Raw genomic sequence first — 26,493 nt, forward strand, 5'->3', positions numbered from 1 at the left:
GGAAATGGCATAGAATCAACCTCAACTTTCTCGAAAAGTCGAATGCACTCTTAAATTATTATAGCGATCTATTACATATTCATATATTACTTAGAAATGAATTTATTTTCACCCTAAAAGTTGATATGTCATAAGATTGAAAGTAAAATTTTAAAAAAAAACGCGTAAAAGAATTATTTTAAAAAAAAATTAAAAAAGCGTCAACTCATTTTCCATAGACAACCCTTCCAACTTCATTCTTTTTTTTCTTCATGTCATTTGTTTTCTTTTCTTCTTCTTTTATCTAATCAAAATCACCTTTTTTTCAATTTAGTAGTTGACGTTGTTGTTGGTGATGACCGAAAAATGTGTGATGGGTTAATAATGTGTTTGTGGTAGTTTGCGGTGGTTCTAATTATGATGATGTAGGTTGTTGGTAGTAGAAATTGATCACAATGATGACAATGACTAATAGTAATGGTGGAGGTGAGGGTAGGGCGGTCATGGTGATGACCGAAGAATGTATGGTGGTAGCTGGCGGCGATGCTAGTTGTGATAGCAGATAGTTTGTTGGGTAGTGGGGAATTGACTGTAGTGGTAGTAGTGATTGTGGAGGTGGTAGCAGCTACAAAAATGGGAGTGGCGATGGCAATGGTCATCCTAAATATTCGCCATTGTTAATGGTATAATGTTATTGCTAATGATCATCCTAAATATTCAAATATTCTATCTGATTGCAGGGGTCTTCTTCAGCAGTCGGGACCCCCCCCCCCCCAATACTCCATAGCTATCGGGAAACTAACAGTGTAGCAGACACGCTTGTGAAGGAGGATGTCATTATGCAGTCAACTAATTCCAGCTCTTTTTGGGAAGTTCCACCCCTGTTTGTTTTGAAGAAAGTTGAAGCAGATAAGGCTGGGACTCGTTTGTTAGGCCTAAACGGCCAATATCTATTTTGTATAAGTGTAATAATACTAGTAACGACCCTCCCCTAAACTGTAACAGCAAGCAAGTTGGTCTGCCTCTACCATGTAATGACACATACTAGTTATTAATATATTATCTTGTTTATCAAAAAAAATAAAAAATATATATATATATGTTCTTACTCTATAAGAAAATATGAAATTAGCTACAAAATTTATCGGTAATCACTACATAATTCGTCACTAAAAAAATCCTAGCAAACTAAATTTCCTTATATTTCGTCCCTAATTTGTTGCCAAATGGGATTAGCATGAAATTTTTATTGTTTTGCTATGAAATTTTGTTTGTTGGTAATTCCTTATTTTCTAATATAAAATTAGTTGTTTTTTTTAATCAAAAACACATTATGAGTAGTTTATTTTAATAGATTAATCTTATTAATTATATTTTGAAAATATAAATTTAACTATTAATAATTTATGTAATTATATAATAGTAAAATATATTGAAAGAAAATAACAAATCTCTTATAATTTGTTTCTTAATAAACAAGTAAAAAGGAAAATGGTCGTTAAGTAAAAAAGAATAAAGGAGTGTATAGCATGTGTTCTCAGATAACACACTTTAGATATATCTGGGCATGAAGAAGTAATTATCCTTCACGAGATTCAAATGAAAAAATGAAAAATATATGGAGTTAATTAAAGTAGAGTAATTTACACACTTTAATAGTTTAATATTAATCTTTATACAAATAAGTAATTAATGGTTCACTAAATACAAATGGAAATGGAAAATATACAAAGGAAATTAGAGTACAATTATTATGTTAACGTGTATACAATTATTTATTGAATTTACATTTTATCCTTCTATTGACATTGTTTCCAGAAGGAAGTATTATTAGTTACTTATTTTTTCCAACAAAATCCAAACTTTGTTTATTCCATATCTTCAACAAAGTACCGAGGTGGGGTGGGGGTTGTGAAGACCTTACCTCCGAGAGAACACTAAAAATACATAAACTTCTTAAGTTTGCATCAACCTTATGGCCAAATAAATATCGAAAATTGAGTGAGGATATAATTTTCTTGAATGAAATAATTTTATATATACATGTAAAATAATTTTTTTTATTACCTTTATTACTTGTGAGTTGTGATTGATGTGATGTGATGTGTTAAATAATAATGCACACCTTATCGTAAAAAAATGAGAACATATTTCTATTTAACATTCACAAAACAATAATTAGGCTTATTAGCATGAGGATTTTTTTAATAAACTTTACGTCTCTATCTTCATCATATTCTTGATTTTATAAATCAAAGAGGTGAAATTAGAAGTTTAGTTTACTCTTGAAATTATTGCAATAATTGCTTAACCTTTAAATTATTTATTTGATTGTGCTAGATTTCAACAATCAATGATGTTTTAAAGGTTTTGATTCCATATAATATATTTGGTTCACAAGTACTTTGATATTGTTTCCATTATCTCGAAAGGTTACTATTTTTATCAAATATTTATTTTAATGATTTTTTTATTTTTAATTTTTCAAAAGATCATCTAAATATCAATCTCATTAATTTGTATATATTTTTAGCTGTTGTTGCTCACTCAAGATTTGATGCACAATAAAATGAGATATTCTCAACAAAAAAGGACGTGTTCCCTTTCGTAACACAAAAAACCAAGTGATTAAGGATAGATTTAGAAAAATAAAGTTAATTCCTTCTTAATTATGTTTTTTTAAAAACATTTATTTTGGACTAAAATAAAAAAAAGACCAAAAGATCACTTAATAAGTGAGGAAAAAAATATGGGAAAATTGTATGAAATAACAAATTATTAATTCAAATTAAATATTATAGCCATAGTTATTTTATTTGTAATTCGCAGCAAATATCCCATTTTTTTGACATCTTATTCGGTATACATTTAGCCATTTTCGGTATACAATTAGTCATTTTGTACATTTCGGTATAAAATGTGTTTGTGCTTGTATAAAGCGAGAGTAAAGTATATATACAAATACAAATACATATATTTTCGTCCTATACACTTATAATTATACAAATACAGATTTTATTATACAAATTACAATGTATAAATGAATTTATACAAAACTGAACAATTTGTATAAAATTGGATGTATCTAGCGAATTATACAAATCAAAAGCTCTATAACAAACATAAAATTTGATATGGAGCGCAATTATGCAAACTATAGTTATAACATACAAATATGATTTTTATGTTTGCTATGTGAAAGTTGTTCAAAAAATATAGTATTAGTTATTTTTCTCCTTTTACATGTTTATGTCATTGAAAATTAAATTGAATTCAAATTCATTGTATTGAAGTTTGATAATTTAATTTACTGTATCCGAACGAATTTTAAATGTTTGGTATTTAATATTCACTTTTAATTATTGAAATTGAACTTTGAGAATATTGAACGTTCACCCCTAAAAATTATATGTCTGCCTTTTGTTTGTAATGACAATAATCAAGTCGATTTATAGTAGAGATCTAAACTCTAAATATGATTGTTCTAAAATCAACATTTCATATATTGATTCAATTTGAGCTCTCTTGTTGAGAATGCTAATTTATTTTCAATATGATGCCTTGCATGAGACTTGAACCTCCACACTTTGCATGTTCAGATAAATATTTAAAAATTACATAAAAAAAAACTATAAATTATAATAATTAAACAACTTATATTGTCTCTCAAAATTTTATAAATGTCACGTAAATTGAGTGAAGGAGTAACACATATTATTTAAAAATTACACCAACAAATATTGTAAATTATAATAATTAATAATTTAAAATTATATAAAAAAAATGGAAGATTCGATATGTGGTACATAATTAGGACAAAGGTTGAATTTCACAAAGCGAAGGTGAATTGTGCAATGCCTCGATACAAAGACGAGCCTCCTGCAGTCCGTGTTTACACTGTTTGCGATGAATCCAAGTTCGTTTTCGTCAACCACAGTTTTATCTCCGTCTTCTAAATTACGAATTCAAATTTATTTGATAATTTCACGATTTAGGTTTTTTACTAACGTTGTTGCAGATATTTGATTGTGAGGAATGTTCCGGCGTTGGGTTGTGGTGATCAGCTCTCTCAACTATTCTCCACTTACGGAGAAATTGAAGAGTATGGCTTTTCTCCTAATTTCTCTTAACACAATCCATTGTTGTGCATGGGTTTCTTCAAAATACTTACTCTCCGCATTTTTACTTGTCCACTGTACTCTGAAAAAAAAAAAAATCCACTTTTATTTGTCATTCGATTTGTTTCTCCTGTCCAAGTCAATATTGAATAAGTAAAAATGGATGAAGCTTTAAGTATTTCTTTTTGATGTTAAAGGGTACTGTATTAATGTGCAGCACCTTCTGGTGCTGTGGGGAATTTAGTGTAGTGAGCTCAAAAAATCTACCATGACCTCAGTATCATTTGCAATTGTCATGTTACACCAAAAAACAGTTAGGATAAACATCTTTACTTAGGACAAACTACAAATTCTGACCACCAAAGGTTGAACTACGGTCTCGAGTTTGAGCCCAGTGTATGGAGTTGCCTCTGGTAGGGAGCGATTTATCCTCTATGTGGGACTTTTCAATGCGAATCTGGATTAGTCAGGTCCCAAAGCGGGTACCGGAGATTGGGTGAGAAACCAAAAAACAAACTACAGATTCTGATTTGCTTACAAAAATCCTTGCATTCCTTTCCTTCCAAATGGCCCATCATATTACTGAAGTTAGAGTATTCCATGTTTTCATCTTTGTCTTCCCTAGACCTTTTGCAAGTAATTGGAGATGTACTCGTATTTTAAAACCTTTTGGCTTGTTTTCATCTTTATATACATAATAACTCAACTTAACCGTGCCTTTTGTTTCCAAAGAGCATGTCATGTAAAATTTTACAATGATGTTAGCTCAGCTAGTTCCATCTAAAACTTAGATCAATTTTTCTATATTCGAAAATTGAAGGTTAAAAATGGAAGGTCTAAGAATAAAATAAGAAATCCTTTTCAAAATGAAAGAGTTGAAAAAGTACACACAAAGATAATAGAGGGACTAATACTGCATTTTGCTCTTTGTTCTCTATTTTTTTTTGTTTCATTTGGGCTGAGGGGGGGATGGCAGAGGGGATACCTATATATCTGCTTGCTGAACTAATATGTTCCTTGCATCTTGTAATTGTTGGCTTTTTTCTTTACAAATAAACTTAGGATGGTGATTGTACTTAGCGATGCACAATTTAAAGATGAAGTTGGTAGTGTCAATAATGTCTTCTAGTGTGTTACCTTCATCATTACTGTTCTTCTGGTTTCTTAGATGTAAACCAATGGATGCTGAAGATTGTGAGCCATTTACAGACGTCTTCTGGATCAGGTTTTGCCGGGTTGACAATGCCAGGTGATTACAATGTTCAGATCATAACCGTTATATCTAGAGATGTTAATGAATATTGGTATTTTCTTTTATAGTGTTGTGAAAGATCTCATTAAACTGCTAAGGGAAAGGGCAAGATTTGCGTATTGCTAAAGGACTCCAATACCCTTATAACACAATAGAATTTTTTTGAAGGAACTGGTCCAGCATAGCTTTATTTTCTGGACGATGATTTCCATGCAATTCTCCATATACATGCACATTTGTTTTTATATTGCTTCGTGAGTTATGCTTACATATTCGCTATCCAGATTTGCCAAAAGGAAACTGGACGAGTCTGTTTTCCTAGGAAAAAAACTACAGGTTTCTTATGCACCTCAATTTGAGAGTCTGCACGAGACGAAGGAGAAGTTAGAAGCAAGGAGAAAGGAGGTTTTAGCACGATTAAACCGTAAGTACCTTGTCACAAAGTTAGAAATTACCTTGTCCAACGAGAAAAATTCTGCCTTTATTTTGTAGACCCCTAGTTTCTTATTTTGGAGTTGATGTCCTTTCAGCTGGAAGGTCGAAAGGATCTGCCACATATCGGCCAGATATGATTGGTGGGCCCTCAATAACTCCCTCTCCAGCCCAGTTGAATTCTACCACACAATCAATTGGCTCTAATAATAGGTAGTTAAATAAAATGCTCTGAATTGACTTTTGAATTTTATTTATCAAAATAAAGTAAAAACATTTTCATTGTAGGCAGAGCTCGAGTTCTCAGTGTAATTCTGTTCATGACATGCAGTGTTCTCCCATAACAATGGTTTCTTCAGACAAGGTTAGTCATAGGTAACAAAAGTATTGCATTTATACCTCAATATGATTTTGACTTTTGGCAACTGATATTAACATTAGTATCAGATTCAATAGTCATATTATGAAGCAGGGGGTTGGTTGCCAGATAATCATTTCTCTGCAATGTTGAGTGCCTGACGGTTATAAATGTTATCTATAAATTTTTGGCAGATCTCCATAGGTTGTGAAACTAGGAGACATTATTTTTTGGTAAACTAGGAGACTTAGCATCCCTTTGTTCGCTTGTCATTGGTGGATTAGCAAAGGGAAGAAGAATGATGAAAGGGAGAAAAATCAATTTTGTGCTGTGTTCTTGGCAAATTAGAAGCTGTAGACAGGTTTCAAGGGGTAGAATTTTCTGTCAAGGATTGAAATGACTTCAAATAAACATAAAAATCAATTTTTTTTTAATGCTAGTTGAAGAATTACCACTAAATGAGGTCAGTAGTGAGTGCTGGGATTGCAAAAATTAGGAACTTTCATTGGTTGATCCGAACTCACGCCCGTGAGTTAAGCCTTGGGGCTCACAGAGTTGGTATCAGGGAGAGGACTCAGGATTATCTAGATTGGGTATGTGGTTGCGCGTTATATGGGTAAGCCTAATGGTCAATGAAGTGAGAGGAGAACCATATCTCAGGTTCAAATCTCAGCGGAGACAAAAACAATTGGTGATTTCTTCCATTTGTCTTAGCCTTTAGTAGACGTATCCCATGGAATTGGTAGTGTGCGCAAGCTACGCTGGACACCATGGTTATCAAAAAAGTATGGGTAAGCCTGCCCAGCTGGCTGGAGCTTGGATCCCATCATTTTGGGGTTAATTTAATGCTTGTTTAGCTAGTGAGGGTCATGAACGGTGCCAACTATTCTTGTTCTGCCTCATCTTCTTTTCTTTTATTCTCCCCTTCCAGTTCTTGTGCAACAAATTATCGGCAGAAAGGCTCAATTGGTAATTTACCTAAGAGATAATACATTTTCCGTTTAGTATTTGCTCCTTTCTCATTCTACTTATAGACATGAGGAGGAACAACAAAGAGCCCCTTACAGAAGAGAGGGGAATGAACCTAGAGATAAGAAATTCTCTTAAAAATGATTATTCCGTTCTTCAGTTCAGTCAGGCCACCACATCTAAAGTTCTAGTTGTAGAACCCCCTTTTTACCTGGTTTCAACTTTTCTTTGCAACTCTTGTATGAACTCTATGTGCGTGAGTTTTGCTTACTGCATGCAAGTTCACAACACTTGGTTTTGAATTTCTGTCGAATGACTGTTTCTTCTCCACTTTGGTAATGATGTCAGGAATACTTTCCTTCACAATCTATGAATCAAACTGTTAAGCTGGTCAGAGATAAACTAAATAAGGTAACAATCATTAGTCTTTTGACTTGCGATCATGGATTTTAGATTTGCTTGTTTATTTTTTTTGACAATTTGATCTGTTCTTCTTTAGATACAATCCAGTGCGGACCATTTAGAAGAACCATCCAAGCGAAAACGAGTTGATAATAGGAGACGGATATAAATCCTATGCAGGTTTTGACAAGAGTATATGGCTATGGATTTAGTGTTCCCCCCAGAATATATCAAAATCTTTCTATAGTTTCTTTTCCATTCAGTAACACCACCTCTTCCTGGAAAATCATCCCTTGATGCTGAATCTGTAAACCAATACTTTTTCTGGGTTCTAGTCCATGGTATCCAGAATCTCTTCTGACTTCTTCACTAACTGGCCTCTGGGTATCAACAAAAATGATGCCGTTCTTATTTTAGCTCCCAAGTCTATCCAATTTCTTCTTTGTTTCTTCGATGTTATTACCATAGATTCAATCACTATAACTGATAATCCTATGTATACAGTTTTCAGAATTTTCCAAGCAAGTTAAAGATTGAAACCCAGGCTTATTATCACTGTTCCTGAATTGCTTGATAAGGTCAATGGGTTTAAATTGTGTAGTTTGCTTTTCTGTCACCAGAAAAATTCTAATTTGAGCGTTGCAACATTTAATGATCTAGTTGATAAAGCAGGGTACATGAATTGCGACAACTGTGGGATAGAGCGAAGTGACATTGCAGCATTCTGTTGTGTTGCCTATGTTTCATGTGTTTGGTCCTGTTAATTTTATGTATTCACAGTTGCAGAAGGGTAATACTGTTGTGTCTATGGATAAGTTTGATTTGGAAATGATTATATTGATAGGTACAGGGTGACACATTTATGGATTGTTTCTCAGATGGTTTAGCATTCGCAAAGAATCCTGTGGTGAAGCATAATTTAACTTCATTGAAGCATGTTGGATCTGGTGCTGCACCTTTAGGGAAGGAAGTTAATGGATGAATGCAATAAGATGTCCTCGCGTTGTTGTTGTTTACGGATATGGTATAACAGAAACCTGTGAGATTGTCTCATCAGAGAGAATCAATATGTAGGCTGCAGAAAACAGGATCAACAGGGACTTATAGTTCCAGGGAATGGAAGCTCAAATAGTTAAGAGTTGATAAACTGAAGCCTCTTCCTCCTGGACAATTAGGGAAAATATGGGTGCACACAAGGCAATTTCAACAATCCATAGTGCAGATATTGGGTACTTTGATGAGGAAGGAATGTCCTTCCTATGTATTAGTTTGACAGATGCATAGAGCTTATACATTAAAAATGTTTTCAGGCTGCACATGCTAAGCTTGAAGGTCTCTGTTTTTCATCCTGAAATATTAAATGCTGTTGTACCAATTCCTGATGCTGAGGCCGAGGCTGCTAGTGAATGAGCTTAGTATTCTAACAAGGAGACTCAAAGAAGTTAAAAAAAAATGTCACATCTGGAATTTGAGTCTGTATTTATCTTATGTCAACGGGATTCAAAGTTTTATGTATGTATAAAAGAAAATGTTTTTACGCTATTTACATAGTATGCGTTCCTACTTCCTATCCGCCACTGCTAACATTGGGATGGCGACAATCACAAACAATGTTCCTAAGTCAGCCTCTGGGGACATCCTACAAAAACTAATTGAGAAGCTCAACGAAAACTATAAGATTGGAATAGTTTACTCTTTGATCGTTAAATGTGCATCCACTGACCCAAGGCTGTTTCATAGACACACTATCCTTGTATTTTCAAATAGTAACAGAATTAAACTGATGATGAGAAAATGGGAAGAAACATGTATAGTTTGTAACATGGAGTGGACCACGATGAGTTTCAACAGTATAATCTAGGCAATGTAAAAAGAGAGCAAATACTTCACAGGAGACTTCTTTCAGAGACTCAATTGAATCTTGATATAAGAAATTCAAAGATCTAACATTGCAAGATTAAATGAAAGCTGGGCAACGTTTCTCAGGCGGGGTATAAAAGCAAGAAAGGCTATGCTGATTTCACCTCTACAAAGATAGATAATTTGAACAAAAACTATGTTAAACACATCAGGAAAAAGTTCATGCGAAAGAAATCCTTAATGTAACCGAGTGTTAAAGAATTCTCTTCACCAGTTGGTGTAGGGAGAGAATGTAGTAAGATGTCGCATAAGCCGCATTCCCCCCCAGCTTTAGTCGTAGCAGAGAAGCAAATGTATATGTTGTTAATCCTCCTTGTTGCTAGCTAGTCTTGCCCGGTGTCTAAGTTCAGCTTTTTTCCACCTCACAATCAGGTAGCATAATGAAAAGAGGGTATTAACCTGCAAAGAAGAAAGGTGTAAAGCAGATTAGCGAGTGAAAAACAACAGAAATGACGAAAACAAAGAGAGCCGAATGACCAAAGATACTCACCAAGATTATTATCGCAATAACCAACAGAGGCCCAGACCAGAGTGTGGAAAGAAAAATGCCATGTGAATCAAAGTAATTCTGGCGCGCAAAGCTTTTCCAGTTCGCAGCTAATATGCGATTAAGCCTCTCAGCACCATACACTCCTCCCACTGTATCATAAGGTAACTAAAAAAAGTGAGGAAAGAGGGACATTCTCATACACTGCAATGGAAAAGATCAAACTTCTAACATGCAAGCTAGAAAGATGTCATCACTTCAGTTTCACAACACAAAGCTACTAGCATACGGAATATAGTACCTGCTACTTAACAGCCTAAAAACTTATGCTTTCATTAAGCTCAACAATATGAATTTTTCAATCTGAAAACTAAGACATATGTAGTCTGCTAAACCCAAAACATAGAAAACCATGAAGACAAAATAGAGTAATGTCGAAAGTTTAGCTTTCTTCCTAAAACATAAGTTCTATGTGTCATTGTGAAAGGGGAAGCCTAGCAATCCATGTAGAAAGTTCAGACAGGTTATTCCGGAACTGTATTATGTCATTGAGCTTTTGAAGTTGTCTACTGAGGACATTTCTAACGAAAAAGGGGTAAAAAATGGATAAAGTAATTTTTAAAGCCACGTGACATTTTTGGAATTAAAAAACCAACTTTAGAATTTTTTTTAATTCAGTAAATATAGGTTTGTTAACAAAAAGGGTAAATAATGCATCATTTGTTAGACGGCAGAGGTATATATGCACCACATGTTTAACAAGGGGGTATATCTGCTCTAAATTGCAAAGTTGAAGGGTATATTTACCCCCTTCCCTTCTCACTTCATGGAGACAAAATTATCCTACTTCTTGTCATTTGGTGGCAAGCACTTATAGGAAGAAATTGTTATGGGAGCAGGCATAACTCTTTAGGCCGTTTATCACCTGAACTCTTCTGCAAATCTAGAAAATTGTATCCAGCATGCTACATGTGTCAGAACAGCCTAGAATCAGTTAACCACTTGTTCCTAAATCCTACATTCTTCAGTGGTCACTGATCTTTAAAACATGTTCCCTTCAGTTTTTGCAATTAATTGGAGCCCATCAAAGATGCAGTTGAAAATTGATGCCTATGGAAAGTTGACAGTACAATCAAGAAAACCCAGCATGTATTTTTTGGAGTCTTTGGAAAGAGATGAATCTCAGATTTTTTAATGGCATCTCAACTCCTAACTGTAGACTAAAATCCTTTTGCCTATTGAACCTCTTCAGTTGGAGCAATCTTATACCCTGTAAATGATGTTATTCCCCTTTATTTCATGAGCTCCCTATCAGTGGTTTAAAACCGTACTTTTGCTTTCCGGTTAAACTCCCTGGTCTAGTAGAGGAAGTTGTTGTATTAGGAGTTTGACCATGATTTATTGTGTACTTACTTTGCATCTCCTGATGCCAATTTAATACAACACTTAACTTCATGAAAAAATATCAAGAAATATCAGAAACTGGATAACTGCAAATAGCGGTGAACTTACGTGCAAAAAGGAACAAAAACATCTGGAAATTGATGTTCTTCCGAGACACAATACATACTAGAAGAAACACGGCGTGAAATGAAAGAAGACCTACCAACCAAGGTTCCTACATAAAGAAAGGAAAATCATTAATAAGCAAGACAGCCAAATAAATTTGTCTTTAGTTAAAATGCAAAACTCTCATGTTTGACAAGCTCAAATCACATCTTTTGTTAGCCAATGATACCTCTTGCTCAAATTTTTTAATAATAACAAATATATTTTGGTAAGGGAATGATGTATGCAATGATGAATACATTATCTCCTTTAAACATTACAATTTCAATTAGCAAGCAAATGCTAACATAGAGCTCTAACTTCTTTCTAAAATTCTCCTAGTATTGCATTAGACAGCTGGCAGCATCAACCACATGCCATATGATATCATTCCCCTTAAGGATCAAGTAGAGATCTTAGACCCTCTTTCTCATCTTTAGTTTCAAAAGTGGAGGACGAAAAGCAAATTCAAAAAGTGAGTAAAATGAAAAAAACAAAGAGGCATAACATGATTGGAACTAAGGAGTAAGGACCATATAGTAGAGGAAGAGATAACAAGATTGCAACGGAGAGAAAGGAACATATAACCAACTCTGGGTGACTGTAGTACCGAGGTAGCAAAATACTACTTAGGCAAATTACAATTGAACCGACAGCCAAAGAATTTTCTTTAGAAGGTTTGCCTAGCCGAGCATTAACACAGTACATCTTGCCAACAATTTGCCTTGCCTGGCCTTTATCCAAGAAAAATCTTTAAACTTCAGCAATCACATATGATGGGATTTTTAACATTCTAAACCAACTACAGATCATCCTATCATAATTAAAGAAAGAAAAGTGGAATTTAGAAAGATGTTTTATTTCAATACACAATTTTACGAGGATAGGAGAGTTCTACCTCTCTTCAACTGATAAGGCTCCTTATATAGATGGTGTCCTTCTAACACTGATCCAATTTGATTGAATCGGTACTAATATATTTAAAAATCGCGAGCTAAATGTTCTGCTGAAACCTACTACTTAAAAGTAAAAAACGACACTAGGCTTAGAGAGAAGGAAGAAATCGCCTTGATGTTTTTCGTGAATTGTGATACAATAAACCCCACCCACAAAACCTCTGGCTAAGAACCAAAGAAAGGCTTCCCCATTCAGCTCCTTTGGTGACTCAAGCCTCTAATCTCATGGTTGGAGGTAGATGGAAATTTCCAATTCCACTAGGCTATCCCTCTCTTGCCCCAAAAGAAATCATATACAATAATAGCAGGAACTTCACAGAAAAAATGCAAAACAGTACATGAACCAAGTCCAAAGCAGAGCAAGATAAGCCTGCGGAAAATTTTTCACATATAAAACTACATAGCTTAGTTCTTAGAAAATATGGTTTATCTACCAAAGTATATGTAATTCTAGGAGACATGAATGTTAGAATGTACAACATTTCAATGTTACCATACGTTCTGCAATTAGATAATTGGCCTGACCCTCCGTTTTCCCTAGTACAAGCCATCCCCCCACCCCCACTGCTCCCAAAACAAAACAACAACTATGAAGCCTCAATCCCAAACAAGCTCGGATATGAATCCTCACTAACCATGTTTCACCGGTTAAGCTCAACACACACACACAACCCTTCCCTTTCCAGCTGCCCCAAACAAAACAACAACTACTAATCCTCAATCCCAAACAGGTTGGGATATGAATCCCCACTAACCACGTTTCACCATTTAAGCTCAACACAACACCCCCATCCACCCAAACAAACAAACAAACAAAGAAAAGAACAACACCACAATGACATACAACACAGACATTGCTATAAAAATCAATACCGGACAACACAAAAAAATGTAAAATACTGCAGAAACAGAGTACAAGGCACAACAAGATAAGTCGAGGTATAAAAATTTCACAAAAATAATAACAGGGTCCTAACAAAATCTGATTTCTACCAAGTTCAGAAGCTGGATAAGGGGAAAAAAAAAGGTCGAATTGGCAATACCGTCCAGTCAATGGCGTGGAAGAATCCTATGAAGTTGTCATATGCTGGTCTAAGACTAGACCTCATCTCTGCAGAGAATTTCTCAACAAGATCTGCCATTTGGTCCATATGGGAATTCAAAGCACTGCTTAATTCCTCCATTTTCGCCTCTCAAAATTCTTTGCTGCTTTGAGATCAAGAAAGTGACGCCTCTCTCTCTCTTCCGCAAATCTTGACACTAGCTCTGCTGCTTAAGAGTATTCTACACTTCCTTGTGTGGAGCTCTCTCTTATTGCTAAATCATCCCTTCTAAATTTGGAAGTTTTAAATTAACCCCTTATCTTATTTTATTATACTTGATTGACCTTTGGAATAGTCTCTCCATAAAAAGGTAGGGTTAACGTCTATGTACTAGATATGTTATTGATTTGACCTTTGTCATCGTTTGTTTTAAGGTACTAGATCGGTTGTTCCTGTTTAAATTTTGTATTGAATTTATTCTATGTTAAATTAGAGATATTAGTTATAACAACATTAGTTTTATATTAAAATTTTATTATAATTTTTCTCATATAAAAATAAAATAAATTATTCGGTTCTATTTTTGATTTTAATTCCAAATTGTAATCCTATAATATTCTTGCAAAGAACCCTTAGAGGTTGAGTTTTCTTAATTTAAATAATTTTCTGGATTAGTTTATACATATATACTCTTTCATTCTTAGTTATAAAAAAAAAGAGGCAAATTACAGAAATCACATCTTTTTAAGGCAAAATCATAATCTATTCCTTAAAAGTTTATAATTACATAAATCCCTCAAACGGATACAATAATATAAGTGCTGATACATTAATCTGATGCGCGAGATACATTAATCGTTAAGTAAGATACATTGCATTTTATACATGATACACTAATCTGATACGCGAGATACACTAATCTGATGCGCTGATACATTAATCTGATGCGCGAGATACACTAATCTGATGCGTGAAAATGAGGGATTTTGGAGATTTGTAAAACTTATAGGGGATAATGGTAATAAGTAAACTAAAAGGTGGATTTCTGTAATTTATCCTAAAAAAATACTGCACTTTTAGTCCAACTAATGACATTTTCAAATTTTCTAGCTCGTTGTTATGAAAATTATTCACTTTTTCATATTTTTCCCTATTTTATTTGAGAATTAGTGCTATCCGAAAAAATTCAAATACAACTTCAAATATTTGAAATTTGAAAAAAATAATCCAAAACCCTATTTTCGAAAGCCAAGAAGGAGAGGAGAAACAATGTTTTATTTGAACTTTGTCAATATTAAGTGTAAATTAATATTATAAAAAAATTAAATATAATATAGATAATAAAGTAAAAACTAGTGATCCCATTTAACTTTTAATCTTAAAACCTAGCTTAGATATTGTTAACTTCTTCTTCTTTCTTTAAAAAATTATCATCGAAAGAAATTCTTCAAAATGATGATAATAATAATATAATGCAAGATTTATAGCAATACAACTGGAGTCGCATAATTGCAAGAATAGATATCTAAAAGTCTATTCAATTTTAAAGGTTTTAACTTACAAGTAACTATAAATTTATTAGTCTAATTCAAAATTTACTCGATTAATATAATTATCTCAAATTAAAATCAATTCTAATAGGAATAAAAACTAATTATCTCAATTTAAACTACAATTTTCCTGATTAGAGCAACTTGAATAAACATATTTTTTCTCATGTTTCATTATATGCCTTTACCTTCAAGTTTTTTTTCCCTTTTCGAGGTAATTAAATTGATCATAATTATTATAAATCCATCACAATCTTGACGTAGACTACACTAATTTATCATTCTAAATCATGCATATTTTAATTATAATTTATAATGAATAATCAACATTTTTAAAAGAAACAAATCAAACTTTAATATTTAATACCAAGTATTTTGGTGCTATTGTTAGATCCTTCTATGCTTCATTAGATGCATTTATGTTTTGAATTTTGTGAAAGAAAAAAAATCCAGACAGCTACGTAGAATACACAGGCGGCAAAAAAATATACACTCAAGAATATCATCTAAACAAATATTATGCGCATACTAATTTAGAAAAATAATATTTATAAAATACTCAATATACATATACATTGCTTCATGATATATCAAATTGTATTATCCAAAAATACATTAACGTATGTAATTTTTATAAATTTGAATAAATAGTAAATATTTTACTTGAATAATTATAAAAGAAAAATATTTTCTTTTAATAAAATAAGTATATTAGAAACGAAAAAAAATAATTTTTCTAATAAAAATAGAGAAATCTAATTTTACCATTGACATTTTATATTTATTGCGTCCTCTTCATCTTTTAAAACACCTTATACTCACACTCGCTCCCACTCCTTATCCTTCACATTTACATCATAGTATGTTTAGATTATGCTCAAATTCTTTTAAGATAATGTTTTTTTTTACTTTTAGCAAATACAATAAAATAAATAAAAAACTTTTTTTTTCAGATTTAAGAAAATATTTCCTAACACATGCTGAGTGGAAAATAAAAGATTTTTTTTTTAATATAAGTTGTCCATCAACTAAACAAAAATGAAATTATATTCTATTTATTACAACTGAAACTCAGTAGAAAAAGATCACTTTGTTTTTTTGGATTTGAGGATATGAGCTAAATCCAAAAAAGAGTCTAACCATGGCAGCAACAGCTCTTCTCTCATCTCCTCCATTGCCTTCTTCATCTAATCCTTCTATCCTTTCAACTCCCTTAAAGTATTCCTCTTTCTTTTCATACTATTTTCTTTATTTCTTATTTATCTCTAACAAAAAGATTTCATTTTTTTTTTGTTTTGTTTCTTGTAGAAAGCAGAGCAAGATTCTGTGGAACCAAAAAAAATGTGGGAAATTCAGGGTATGTTCAGAGTTTTACAAAGAACCCACTACCCAATATGGGGTTTCCAGAAGGGACTTGACCTTCATTGCTCTTTCCTCTTCACTCTCTCTAATTTTCCCATTTTCAGGTAAAAAGCTGTAAAGTTTGCATTTTTGGGTGTCTTTGAGTATAATTTCAATTTGGGGGTGGGGTTGTTTCTGTGAATTTATTTTTACCTTATCTCTGCTGCTGTTTCAGTTTTGTAATGTTAGTGATAAGATGAATATCAGCATTGTCATTTGAAGTCACTTATTAGTTATTGTCATTATTGAACTCTCTCCCTGTCCCAATAAGTTAGACCCTTTTGGCGGTAGCTAGATTTACAAGTAAAATGGATTATGGTCATACAAAAGATATACTCTCTTTGTCCATTTTTACTTGTCCGCTATTGACTTGAGTAACTTGACATAACCCTCAAGGAACAATATATGGAATGCCAATTTTACTATATCACCCTTTGACTAATAGTTAATAATAAGTGATAAATTATCTCGCAGTTTTCCTAACTGGACAAGTAAAAGTGGATATCTATTTCTAGTATAGTGGACTAGTAAAAGATTAAAAGCGGATGGAGCGAGTAGTTGACTCTCAATATAGTAATAGTATCAGACAAATGATAAAGATTAGTTACATATTAAAGTGTTTAGTATAATATTTTGAAATGTTAAAAAGTGGAGTAGTTAGTCAAGGAGATGTCAACCATGTTTGAAAGTGTAAGCAATTATACTAGTTTAATTTTGTTTGAACAGTTGGAGGGAGAAAATCCTTAAATAATGGGACAGTCTTATGATAATAACTTAAACATGCATGCTTAGAATGGTTATTAGAATAATCTGGATAAAGGAGAAAACAATATGGTTTTTAGTTTAGGAAGTGGTCAAGTATATCTGGATGGACTAAGCACGAAAGTCAGTCATGTAATTAGGACTCAGCGAATAGCGTTTCACCCTAAATCTTGTTACTGCAGATAAACCTTTAGTCTATCATTGGATGTCATGGATGGGAAGGAAGGGAAATGAGTGATAAAGTGTAGCATTGGCATTTCCTAGTTAGATAGACTACCTTAAAATGAATCAAGATGAAAGGTGGCGGAGTGTTGGAGAGGAAGGAATGATATAAATATTGCAGCTGATTCAAAATCAATGCTGGGTATGTGGATGTTATCTGGACATCCAAGTCAGACAGTTACATTCATATGCTGAAAATTACACTAGGTCATCTCCTAGTTGATTGAAATTATATATAATTTCTTTTTCTGGTAAATGGAAGAATGATGAGTCTTTTTAACAGCAACAGGTGAAACAATAGTGATGCTGAAGGGCTATGTTGCTCAGACTCTTCAAAAATGTCCCAAGTAAGTGTCGGATCCTTGAAAAAGTAGTGCATTTTTGGAGGATCCGACACGGGTGCGGCAACATTTTTGGAGAGTCCGAGCAGCTTAGCTGAAGGGTATATTGTCTTTCTTCCACTTAAAAACTAAGTGAAAGAACTTGCTGGGGAGGGCTCCTTGCTGCTTTCTCAGTGATATGGATTAAGTACATCATTTAACAAGATATTGTTCTGAAAATTATGCCCCACTGTCTTAAATTTTTAAATACAAGTTAGCCCAATTAAACATTTTGGACTCATCGGCCCTGTGAACTCTCAAATTGGTGCAATTAGGTACTTCCTTCCATTTGTCCTCTAAGTTTAAATACTTGTGAATTGCAAAGCAGTAGCTACTGCTTTTTCCAGAAGTATATTCAATAGTTGCGTCGTATAGATTGTCGTCGCTGAAAGTGGAACCTTCGGATGGTTAAATCTTGAAAATTTAAGTAGATAGTTAAAATACATGTCTTTGGCAACTGAATTCATCTGGGATTGAAGTGTATTACATAGGTGGATTGGGGCAGCATGATTTTATGTATGAATATAGTTGAATTTTTATCCATATACTTAGCTTAATGTAGAGATCCCTGTTTCAAGGGAAAATATTGTAATATTGTATTGCAGCTTTCTAATTGTTTTTAGGTTTAGTGAAGAGAGATTTTCTTGGCTATATGCAGGTTTAACTGCTGAAGAAGAGTTGAAAATGGGTTCGTCTGTTGATGACATAAATGCCTATTCCTACTTGTATCCTATTGAAATGCCATCTAAGAAGTTCGTCTTCAAATGGTAAGCAATAGCTTTGTTACTAGGTCCTTGTCTGCTTTCCATTTGTCATGTTTCTTTGAAATTGAAAAAAGAAAAGAAAATCATTTAGCTGGTGTTGTTGGTTTCTTATGTAATTTCATACTCAGAAACAATGGGCGTGATAATTTTAGACCAAAGAAGCCTAGACCTTTGAAATTCTAATGTATTTGTCATCAAACTTTGGAAGAAAAAAACAAGTTGCTGAAGTACACATTCAAATCCTTCTGTACATTTGGATAGTCCCAGGGGACTTTGGGGATACACTCTATTGAAATCCTATCCCTGTATTCAGCTTTTAAGATCTCATCACGCAAGTGAGAACTTCCAGTTGTTTTTCACTTGCCAAAAAATCTGTATCCATTTGATGTCCAAATCCACTTCTGTTCTGTATAGTACGGCTTCCATGGACACAGTATCTGCAGCTCCCTTAACAACCATTGTGGATTTGTTTTTTCTTGTGGTTTTATTTATTACTATGCAAATGAACTGTCCACGTAGTTTTCACCATATGAAAGAAAACCTCTATTTTCATGCACTGCATCCTTAATTGTAGGAACCTCACTCTTTTATCTATTTGAAGGGTGGAAACCAGAAAACCGGAGCGTTATTCATCAGCTGCGCCACTATCACGTAAGTCGGTGTATCTTGTCTCCCGTTTCAAAGGAGGAGATACTAAAAATATACTATAATCATTTGGTATTCTGGTTGGATGTTAGGGAAGTCACTGAACTAGGTAAAAGTCCCAACCGCGCGGCAAGTGTCTCTGAGCACCGTTGCCCTATTATAGTCTACTTATACATACTTCAGTTATCCCAAAAAAGGAAAAACAACACTTGAGTCACAACCTTTAAAAATATGCTTTTTATTTTTGATTTAATGATTTTTTTTCATGTGTTGACATATCATGCAGCTGATGCACGCCTTCGCATTGTGTCTGAACGAGTTGACATCATTGATAATCTCATCATTTCTGTTTCGGTAATTGGTCTGCTCCTGAATTGATTCTTGCTAATTTTGACCATGTTTCTGTTCTTTCTTTGAGACTTAATGCAATATGTTTGTTCAGATAGGTCCTCCCAACTCACAGTTCTTGAAGTCAAAGGAGAAAAGTACATGGAGTGCAAAGGATGTTGCTGATTCTGTTTTGTCGGATAAATCTGCTTTGGTAATCATATCATATATATATATAAAAGAAAACCTTAGGCCCGCCTACGTGGCGCCACCACACACCAGAATTCCCTTTTAAATTTATTTATTTCCAAAACTAGCCTTTCCCTTTCATGAAAAGTTGTGACTTTTATGAAGAATTGCGACTTTTAATGAAGAGTTGCGACTTTAATGAAGAGTTGTGACTTTTATGAAAAGTTGTGACTTTTATGAAGAGTTACGACTTTAAAGAAGAGGTGCGACTTTTATGAAAAGTTGCGACTCTATTGAAGAGTTGCAACTTTTGTGACTTTTATGAAAGGTTGTGACCTTTCCGAAGGGTTGCAACTTTTCCAAATAGTTGTAACATTTCCGATAAGGCACAATAAACATTTGTTCACGCTATCCTTTGTTGTCTATAAATAGAGGGATTTCCTCTCATTTTAAAACAACGAAAATTCTAAACTACTTCTTCTTCTTCACAATTAAATATTTGTGTACTTTGTTCCTGTTGAGTGGCTCACGGCTCACTGACACCATTGCTTATGTTACAGATCTTGGTATGTAGTTTACTCTATAGTCCTTCTCCAAATTTGACTCTGTGTCTCTAGAGGTAGCATATACATAATTGAGTCTAGCAGTATATGATGTGGTTTTTGGTTTGCATATCAACCCCCAGCTGTTTGTTAGAATATGCTTTACTAGTTCATCAGATTTTCAGTTTCTTCTTCTTCTTTGCCAATACAATGTGTAACTTATAGATTGTTCGGTTTGAGAATAAATGATACTCTCTCTGTCCCAATTTATATGACTAACTTTCCTTTTTAGTCGGTCCCAGAAAGAGTGACACATTTCTATAGTTCATAATAATTTAACTTTAAAATGCCATTTTATCCTTAATGAAATTATTTATAGCCACACAAACATCTATCACTTATTTTAGACCAGATGTTTCAAAAGTATTTCTTTCTTTTTTAAACTCCGTGCCAAGTCAAACTAACTCATATAAATTGGGACGGGAGGGAGTAGCAATTTTGAACTGATCACCTAGCGAAACCAATTAAGTTGTTCATGCATCCCAAAATTTCTCGTGAGAGATTCGGTTACATAAACTCTTATGCAGATGGCACATTGGTTGGATCATTGCATATATTCTTCCACCGACTGCCTTATAAAACTTCCTGAATTGCACAGCCCATTCTTTATCCTTTTCTTTTGCATGACTTTCAAGATAAATCCAACATGATATCTGTGTGAGGTAACATTTTCATATGTTTCTACAGCGTGTAACCTCAACACAGCGATTGGCAGAAAGTTCACTTCTTGATGCACATGCTTCTGTAGTGAGTATCTTTTCACTTGTGTGTAACTGTGTTATACATTTTCATGAATTATTATTTATGAGTTCTTGGGCCCACTTTGTGTTCGACATGCACTCAGTCAGCTGTTCTCTTTTTATAACAAATTAGATTGATGGTGAGTCCTATTGGTACTATGACTACCTTGTTCGGAAATCACCAACGAAAGCAGCAGTAAGTTTCCTCTTTAATTTAAAAAAATCTATATCCTGAATGACTTTCTACGATTCTCATATTTCATGTTGTAATATGCAGGCTCAAGAACCGAATCTTTTCCGCCACTATGTTGCTTCAACAGCTGAACGAGATGGTAAAATTGACTTTTAGTTAGTGATTATCATATTTTACTTTTCGCACGCATGATCTTTTGGTGAAAATAGAAGTGTATTTTGTTAATAGGAGGTACTTTTCCCTTTTGGGATGTAACTGTGGTATTTAAAACCATAAACTTGCTAGTTTCTCCTTTAGCTAGTTAATGCAATATTTATGAAATAATTGTTTCATTAGCTTAGCATTCTTCAGGTGGAGAAGTTCATCTTATGTGCTGACTTATTACTCATGATTTAGAGTACTCCCTCCGTTTTATTTCATGTAAACCTATTTGACTAGGCGGAGTTTATGAAAGAAAGAAAGACATACTTTTGAACTTGTGGTCTTATACATTCCATGGCATTTTTATGGCCATTAAATCATGTTATTAAGGGTAAACTAAGAAGTTAAAATTTAAGTTGTTTCTAAATATATAAAAGTGTCATTCTTCTGGAAACATACTAAAAAGAGAATATAAAAAAGAGTGTCACATAAAAGGGAACAATGGGTACTAAAAATCTATTCCTTTTGGTTTGGTTTGTAAGCAAGTTATACTGGGATTATAATATGAGGATTAAATAATGACGGGATTCCTAGTGAATATACTTTTATTGATAGAATCTACAATAGGGGACAAGATAGGTAGAGAGAAGAGAAGTGGTTGGTGCAGATAATAGGAGTAAATTTGTGCGATATTTCAGAATTTCCAAGTAAAAAAGGAAATATGTATCTATTTCAATCAGTCATGAATGCATGCAGAGAACATAAGAGAGCAAAGGAGGGGGTTGGATACTTAGAATCTCAACAAGTTACCTAAATCTATCAGTATAAATAAATGTGAGATCCCTATAGGCCCCAGGGATAGATGTTCTGATGTTGCACCAGGAGGAGAAGCAGCCATCTCATGGTGTTTCCGTCCGCCAATGTGCGGTTTGTGCCGCCACTCACCCCTTTACCCTCCATCTTCTCCCCTACAGAGGTCTCCCTCGCCATCTTTGCACCGCCTGTGTACTTGACACCCACCCCGGTTCCTTCTGTCCCATCTGTTTCGATGTCTTCCTCCACAAACCTCCTCCGCCTCACCTCCGTTTTCTATGCTTAAAATGCCCCTCTATCTCACACCTCTCTTGCGTCCCTGATGTTGCTTCCTCCTCCCCTGGTTATGTGTGCCCTCGTTGTTCTAACCCTAATTTCACTTTCTTCTATGTTACTCCCAATCATGCTAATAACACCATTGAAACCAACCCCCATTTGTCTAAACAGTTGGTTGCCGCTGCTACCATTGCTTCTGAGTCTATCCATAATGCCGCCGTTATGGCCAGGTTTAATGCTGACATTAGGGTCAAGGAAGCTATGTCAGCTAAGGCTGAAGCTGCCCAGGTTTTGTGTAGGCTAAAGAATCAGCTGGACAACCAAGATCATCTGCTTGGTTCCAAATTCTCTCCCATAGTTGTTTCTGATACTTCAGATGACGATTCAGGGGAAAACAGGATACATGAAGCAAAATGATGCTTGTCTCAATCTTCAGATGCAGATGATTGCGATATCCTTGATGATTAGCTTGAGTAGTTGCAATTCTAAAACAATGCTATATAAGGTTTTTCTTTTTCTTTTTCTGTTGTGTGGCTGCTGGTATCTTGCAACTACACTCTATTTTTGAATGCTCGGCTATTTGGGGGGCTGTTCTTTGGCGAATAGAGGAATTGGAATTATTCATTCAACTGTATCTAGCTTACTGTTAATGCCTCTCTTTCATTTTACATTTTCAGTGTATTGAGTTTTATTAGTTGCCATGTTTTCTTCACTGCCGTTTTTCCTTTTCATTACTACTTTGTTTTGCTTCACTTGAGCCGAGGGTATTCCGAAAACAACCTCTCTTCCTCCACGAGGTAGGGGTAAGATCTGCGTACACTCTACCCTCTCGAGACCTCACTTTGTGGTATTTCACTAGTATGTTGCTATTGTTTGGTATGAACTATATCAACTTGGATAAACCTTTATTTCCAATTTTAATCTTGGTTTTCTTAACAGACTTTGGGAGAACAGTTTTGGAGATAGGCAAATGTGTCTTTTTGTTATTTTATCCTGGGATTGTTACTGATTTGGGGATGTTATCCCACATAGAGTGGGGTATAAATAATACCACAATTGTGGTATAAACAATCCCGGAATTAGAAGTTCTACCAAATGCGGGATAAATTAATTCCAGATTTTATCCTGGGATTGTAATCACTTATCTTTGTAACCAAACAACTCTTTAAGATTTTCAGTTGACACTCAAGAAGGATTTTAAAAGGTGGCATAGAAAGGTGTTTCTGGTTTGATCTGGTTTCTTGGACATGACTGATCATTATTCCTCAAGCATATATTGTTGGGTTGGTATGAGGGTAGTTATGCTTCATTGCACTATACAGACTATTCTTGCTTTAATGTTTACAGATTTTTGGTCTTTGGCCAAGAATAAAAGAATCCTATGTAAAAACATATTGAGGACAATGACCTATCTTTTGGGTGTACATATTTCTGCACACACATGAATTTATGAGGTGCATATCTTATATCTTGAATTAAAAAAATTAAGAATATATTGTCATTCTGGTCTTAAAACTGTTTTCTATGTATGTTGTACCTTTAACCAAAGTGATGTGCTTTAGTAATTGCATCAGCATATTCCTACATAAGATATTGACATAGTAATTAGAAGACGCGTCTTAGTAATTGCATCACATTTTTTCTTGATGACTGAGAAATCGCTGGGCTCAACCCTTAGAACCAATTGAAGCCTTCAAAACTTGCGATAATGGGTCCGGTTCTCTACCCTTCTCCACTTAAATACTGTGCTTAGTTCGGATGATGCAGGGATCGAACCTTGACCTATGTCCCAAGTCTCTCAACCTTTGGCACTTAAACCATGTTCTGGGGGCGCATCAGCATATTCATATATTGACATAGTAACCTGACAACTGACGAGCTTATATTGAAATACTCTCAGTAGGTTTGCTGGTTAGCTTATTGGAGAATGCTTGTCATTTCAGGTTATTTGTATACTCTTAGCGCTTCCACTCTTGGCAAGCAATGGGAAAAAGTAAGTGGTTCTATCTTGTGATTTTCCTTTAGAAATTTATCAAGAACTTATAATATCACATAATGGCTATATTACTTAGTTGTACAGTACTCCAACATCACCCTTACATACTTGATAGCATTACAAGTAGCCATACATGAACCTGATCATTGAAGCAGATGAAATATTTGCTCCTTTCTGTATTTCATTGAAAATGCTGAAGAAATATAAGAAGTTCAGGTGGTGATTAGACCACAAAGTTTGAGTCATCAAGGGCACAGTGCAATCTATAGATATTGTTTGTACGTTCCCTTATAAGATTCAATGAAAGGCATTTCTTTTTGTGATGATCTACATCACTGAAGCCTTCTTGTTTTACCGGATCAATTTATTGTTTCTTTTAAACAACATGGATGCATAAGTTTTTTTTTTTTACATGGAGGCATAAGATTCTATCATAAAGACAGCAATTCAGTGCACTAAACTCCCAATATGCGCGGGGTCTGGGCAAGGGCCAAACCACATTAAGTCTATTATACATAGCCTTACCTTGTATTTATGCAAGACGCAAATCTCGTAATGCCTGTGTTACACGGAAACAACTTTAACCATTGCGCCAAGGGTCCCTGTTCATAAGATTATGTTTTCTTGACCTGACTAAAAAAAGCACATATGTTCACACTGTCAAGTTCCACATTTGTTGAGGAATGGGTTGTGGTCTCATTATTTAGTCTTACATAGTCCTCCCCTCGTGAGTTAGCTTTTGGGGTTGAGTTAGTTCCAAATTACATTTCTTAACATGATATCTATGTCAAACCTTTCGATCCTTGTTGGTGTTTCTCAATGTTGGACCCCTGTGGTATATTATACATGCTCGAGTTGTCCAGTCCTGGGCGTGTGAGGGAGTGTCAATCTCCCATTGGTTGAATGAATGAGTTGTGGTCTCCTTATATACAGTCTTGGACATTTCTCCCCTCGTGAGCTAACATTTGGGGATGTGTTAGGCTCAAAGCCTATTTGTTAACACACACGCAAAGAGAAGGCAATAGATTCTGACTTCTGAATTAAAATTCTACATTTCTTCTTTTTAGGTGCACACTTTTGGCATGACAAGGTTTTACTATATGCAACAACTAAAATCCCATCTTAGAAAACTCCTTTCACCTTTTTCTTTTCCACCCCCCTCCAATATTTATGCTATACTGCGAAATTCATTACATAGTCTTTATTATGCAGATGGGACCCTCCTTAGAAAAGACAGTGGCATCTTTCCGACTTCTTCCTCCTACGGAAAGCTATGTCCCACCGTACAAGGATCCGTGGAGGTTTTGGTGATTGCATTTCAAGGTGTGGTTAGGATTAACATTTTGTCTCCAGATAGCAAGGAGTCAGAGATCCAAATGTGGTTAGCAAATGAGAAACAACATTGCATTTCTTTTTTATTTGATAAGGAAAATAGTATCAAGCTGAGCTCGAACTTGCAACCAGATGTGTGCTAAGCAATTTTGACATGATCCTTGTGTCAAATGCCAATGCAGCTGCTATACGTTTGTGAGACAACATTGCAATTTTTGGTGCAGTGATTACTACAAATTCTCTTAGGGTCTCTTTGCTTGACAATAGATCATCTCCAGGCATGATTTTTCTGTAGAATGCAGTAGCAGTTTGGATGGGAAGACCTAGTCTATGTAATCATTATGTTTCTCTGAAATGACAATATATTTTGAAAAAAAATGAACTGCTTGTGTGCTTGAATACACTTTTCTTCAGTCTGCGCTTTGGCAAAGCCACTCCTGCTATTAGTTTCAGCAAAACAAATGTAGCACATAGACTAAAAACTTTTAGGGGAAGGGTTTAATGTTTCTATTAAACGGACGTGGTAACTAGCAAGAACTTATTGAATCCATCGTTTGGGCTCATAATAAATTAGAAGTTGCTCTTGCAACTCAGTCGAGAGCTGGTAGTTTGGGATGGTGGTTGATATGGTGCACTAATCTAAATTACTTTTGAGTTTACTATGTATGCATATCATGAAACACACAATTAGGTGTT

General features: G+C 34.4%; 3 protein-coding genes and 1 pseudogene across 5 annotated transcripts in view; 3 read left to right on the forward strand and 1 right to left on the reverse strand.

Moving 5' to 3' along the window:
* Positions 1-26,200, forward strand: part of LOC125838794 (psbP domain-containing protein 5, chloroplastic) — a 222,491-nt gene extending 196,291 nt beyond the window's left edge. Inside the window, exons 2-12 of one of the 2 annotated variants that reach the window (XM_049517831.1) lie at positions 16,140-16,232; positions 16,323-16,480; positions 18,438-18,546; positions 19,145-19,194; positions 19,475-19,542; positions 19,631-19,729; positions 20,994-21,053; positions 21,180-21,242; positions 21,324-21,378; positions 24,413-24,462; positions 25,678-26,200. In XM_049517831.1, coding sequence (XP_049373788.1) covers positions 16,156-16,232; positions 16,323-16,480; positions 18,438-18,546; positions 19,145-19,194; positions 19,475-19,542; positions 19,631-19,729; positions 20,994-21,053; positions 21,180-21,242; positions 21,324-21,378; positions 24,413-24,462; positions 25,678-25,776 — 888 coding nt within the window. In that variant the 5' untranslated portion in view covers positions 16,140-16,155 and the 3' untranslated portion in view covers positions 25,777-26,200. Of the gene's footprint in view, positions 1-16,082; positions 16,233-16,322; positions 16,481-18,437; positions 18,547-19,144; positions 19,195-19,474; positions 19,543-19,630; positions 19,730-20,993; positions 21,054-21,179; positions 21,243-21,323; positions 21,379-24,412; positions 24,463-25,677 lie in introns of those variants that run through there. The other variant, XM_049517830.1, reaches the window with a different exon arrangement.
* On the forward strand, positions 3,808-8,232 carry LOC125838798 (uncharacterized). 2 transcript variants are annotated; one of them, XR_007443609.1, is made up of 9 exons: positions 3,831-3,895; positions 3,998-4,081; positions 5,266-5,346; positions 5,634-5,773; positions 5,880-5,994; positions 6,070-6,145; positions 7,457-7,519; positions 7,608-8,088; positions 8,183-8,232. XR_007443609.1 is itself a non-coding variant. In XM_049517835.1 (8 exons), the coding sequence occupies exons 1-8, from the start codon at positions 3,834-3,836 to the stop codon at positions 7,677-7,679; spliced, it is 693 nt and encodes a 230-aa protein (XP_049373792.1). In that variant the 5' UTR covers positions 3,808-3,833; the 3' UTR covers positions 7,680-8,232. The 2 variants fall into 2 exon arrangements, 1 of the variants encoding a protein (XP_049373792.1); XM_049517835.1 differs by having other exon boundaries at positions 3,808-3,895; positions 7,608-8,232.
* On the reverse strand, positions 9,396-13,698 carry LOC125838802 (uncharacterized). The gene is made up of 4 exons (XM_049517837.1): positions 13,465-13,698; positions 11,430-11,535; positions 9,921-10,069; positions 9,396-9,829 (listed from the first exon to the last, which is right to left on the reverse strand). Exons 1-4 carry the CDS (start codon positions 13,603-13,605, stop codon positions 9,734-9,736), a joined length of 492 nt encoding a protein of 163 aa, XP_049373794.1. The 5' UTR covers positions 13,606-13,698; the 3' UTR covers positions 9,396-9,733.
* On the forward strand, positions 21,428-23,328 carry LOC125838800 (uncharacterized; annotated as a pseudogene).
* Positions 26,201-26,493: the final 293 nt, after the last annotated feature.

Source organism: Solanum verrucosum, unplaced genomic scaffold, assembly GCF_900185275.1.
Source record: "Solanum verrucosum unplaced genomic scaffold, falcon-dt-bn FXZP01000182.1, whole genome shotgun sequence".
In the NCBI taxonomy this organism is placed as follows: domain Eukaryota; kingdom Viridiplantae; phylum Streptophyta; class Magnoliopsida; order Solanales; family Solanaceae; genus Solanum; species Solanum verrucosum.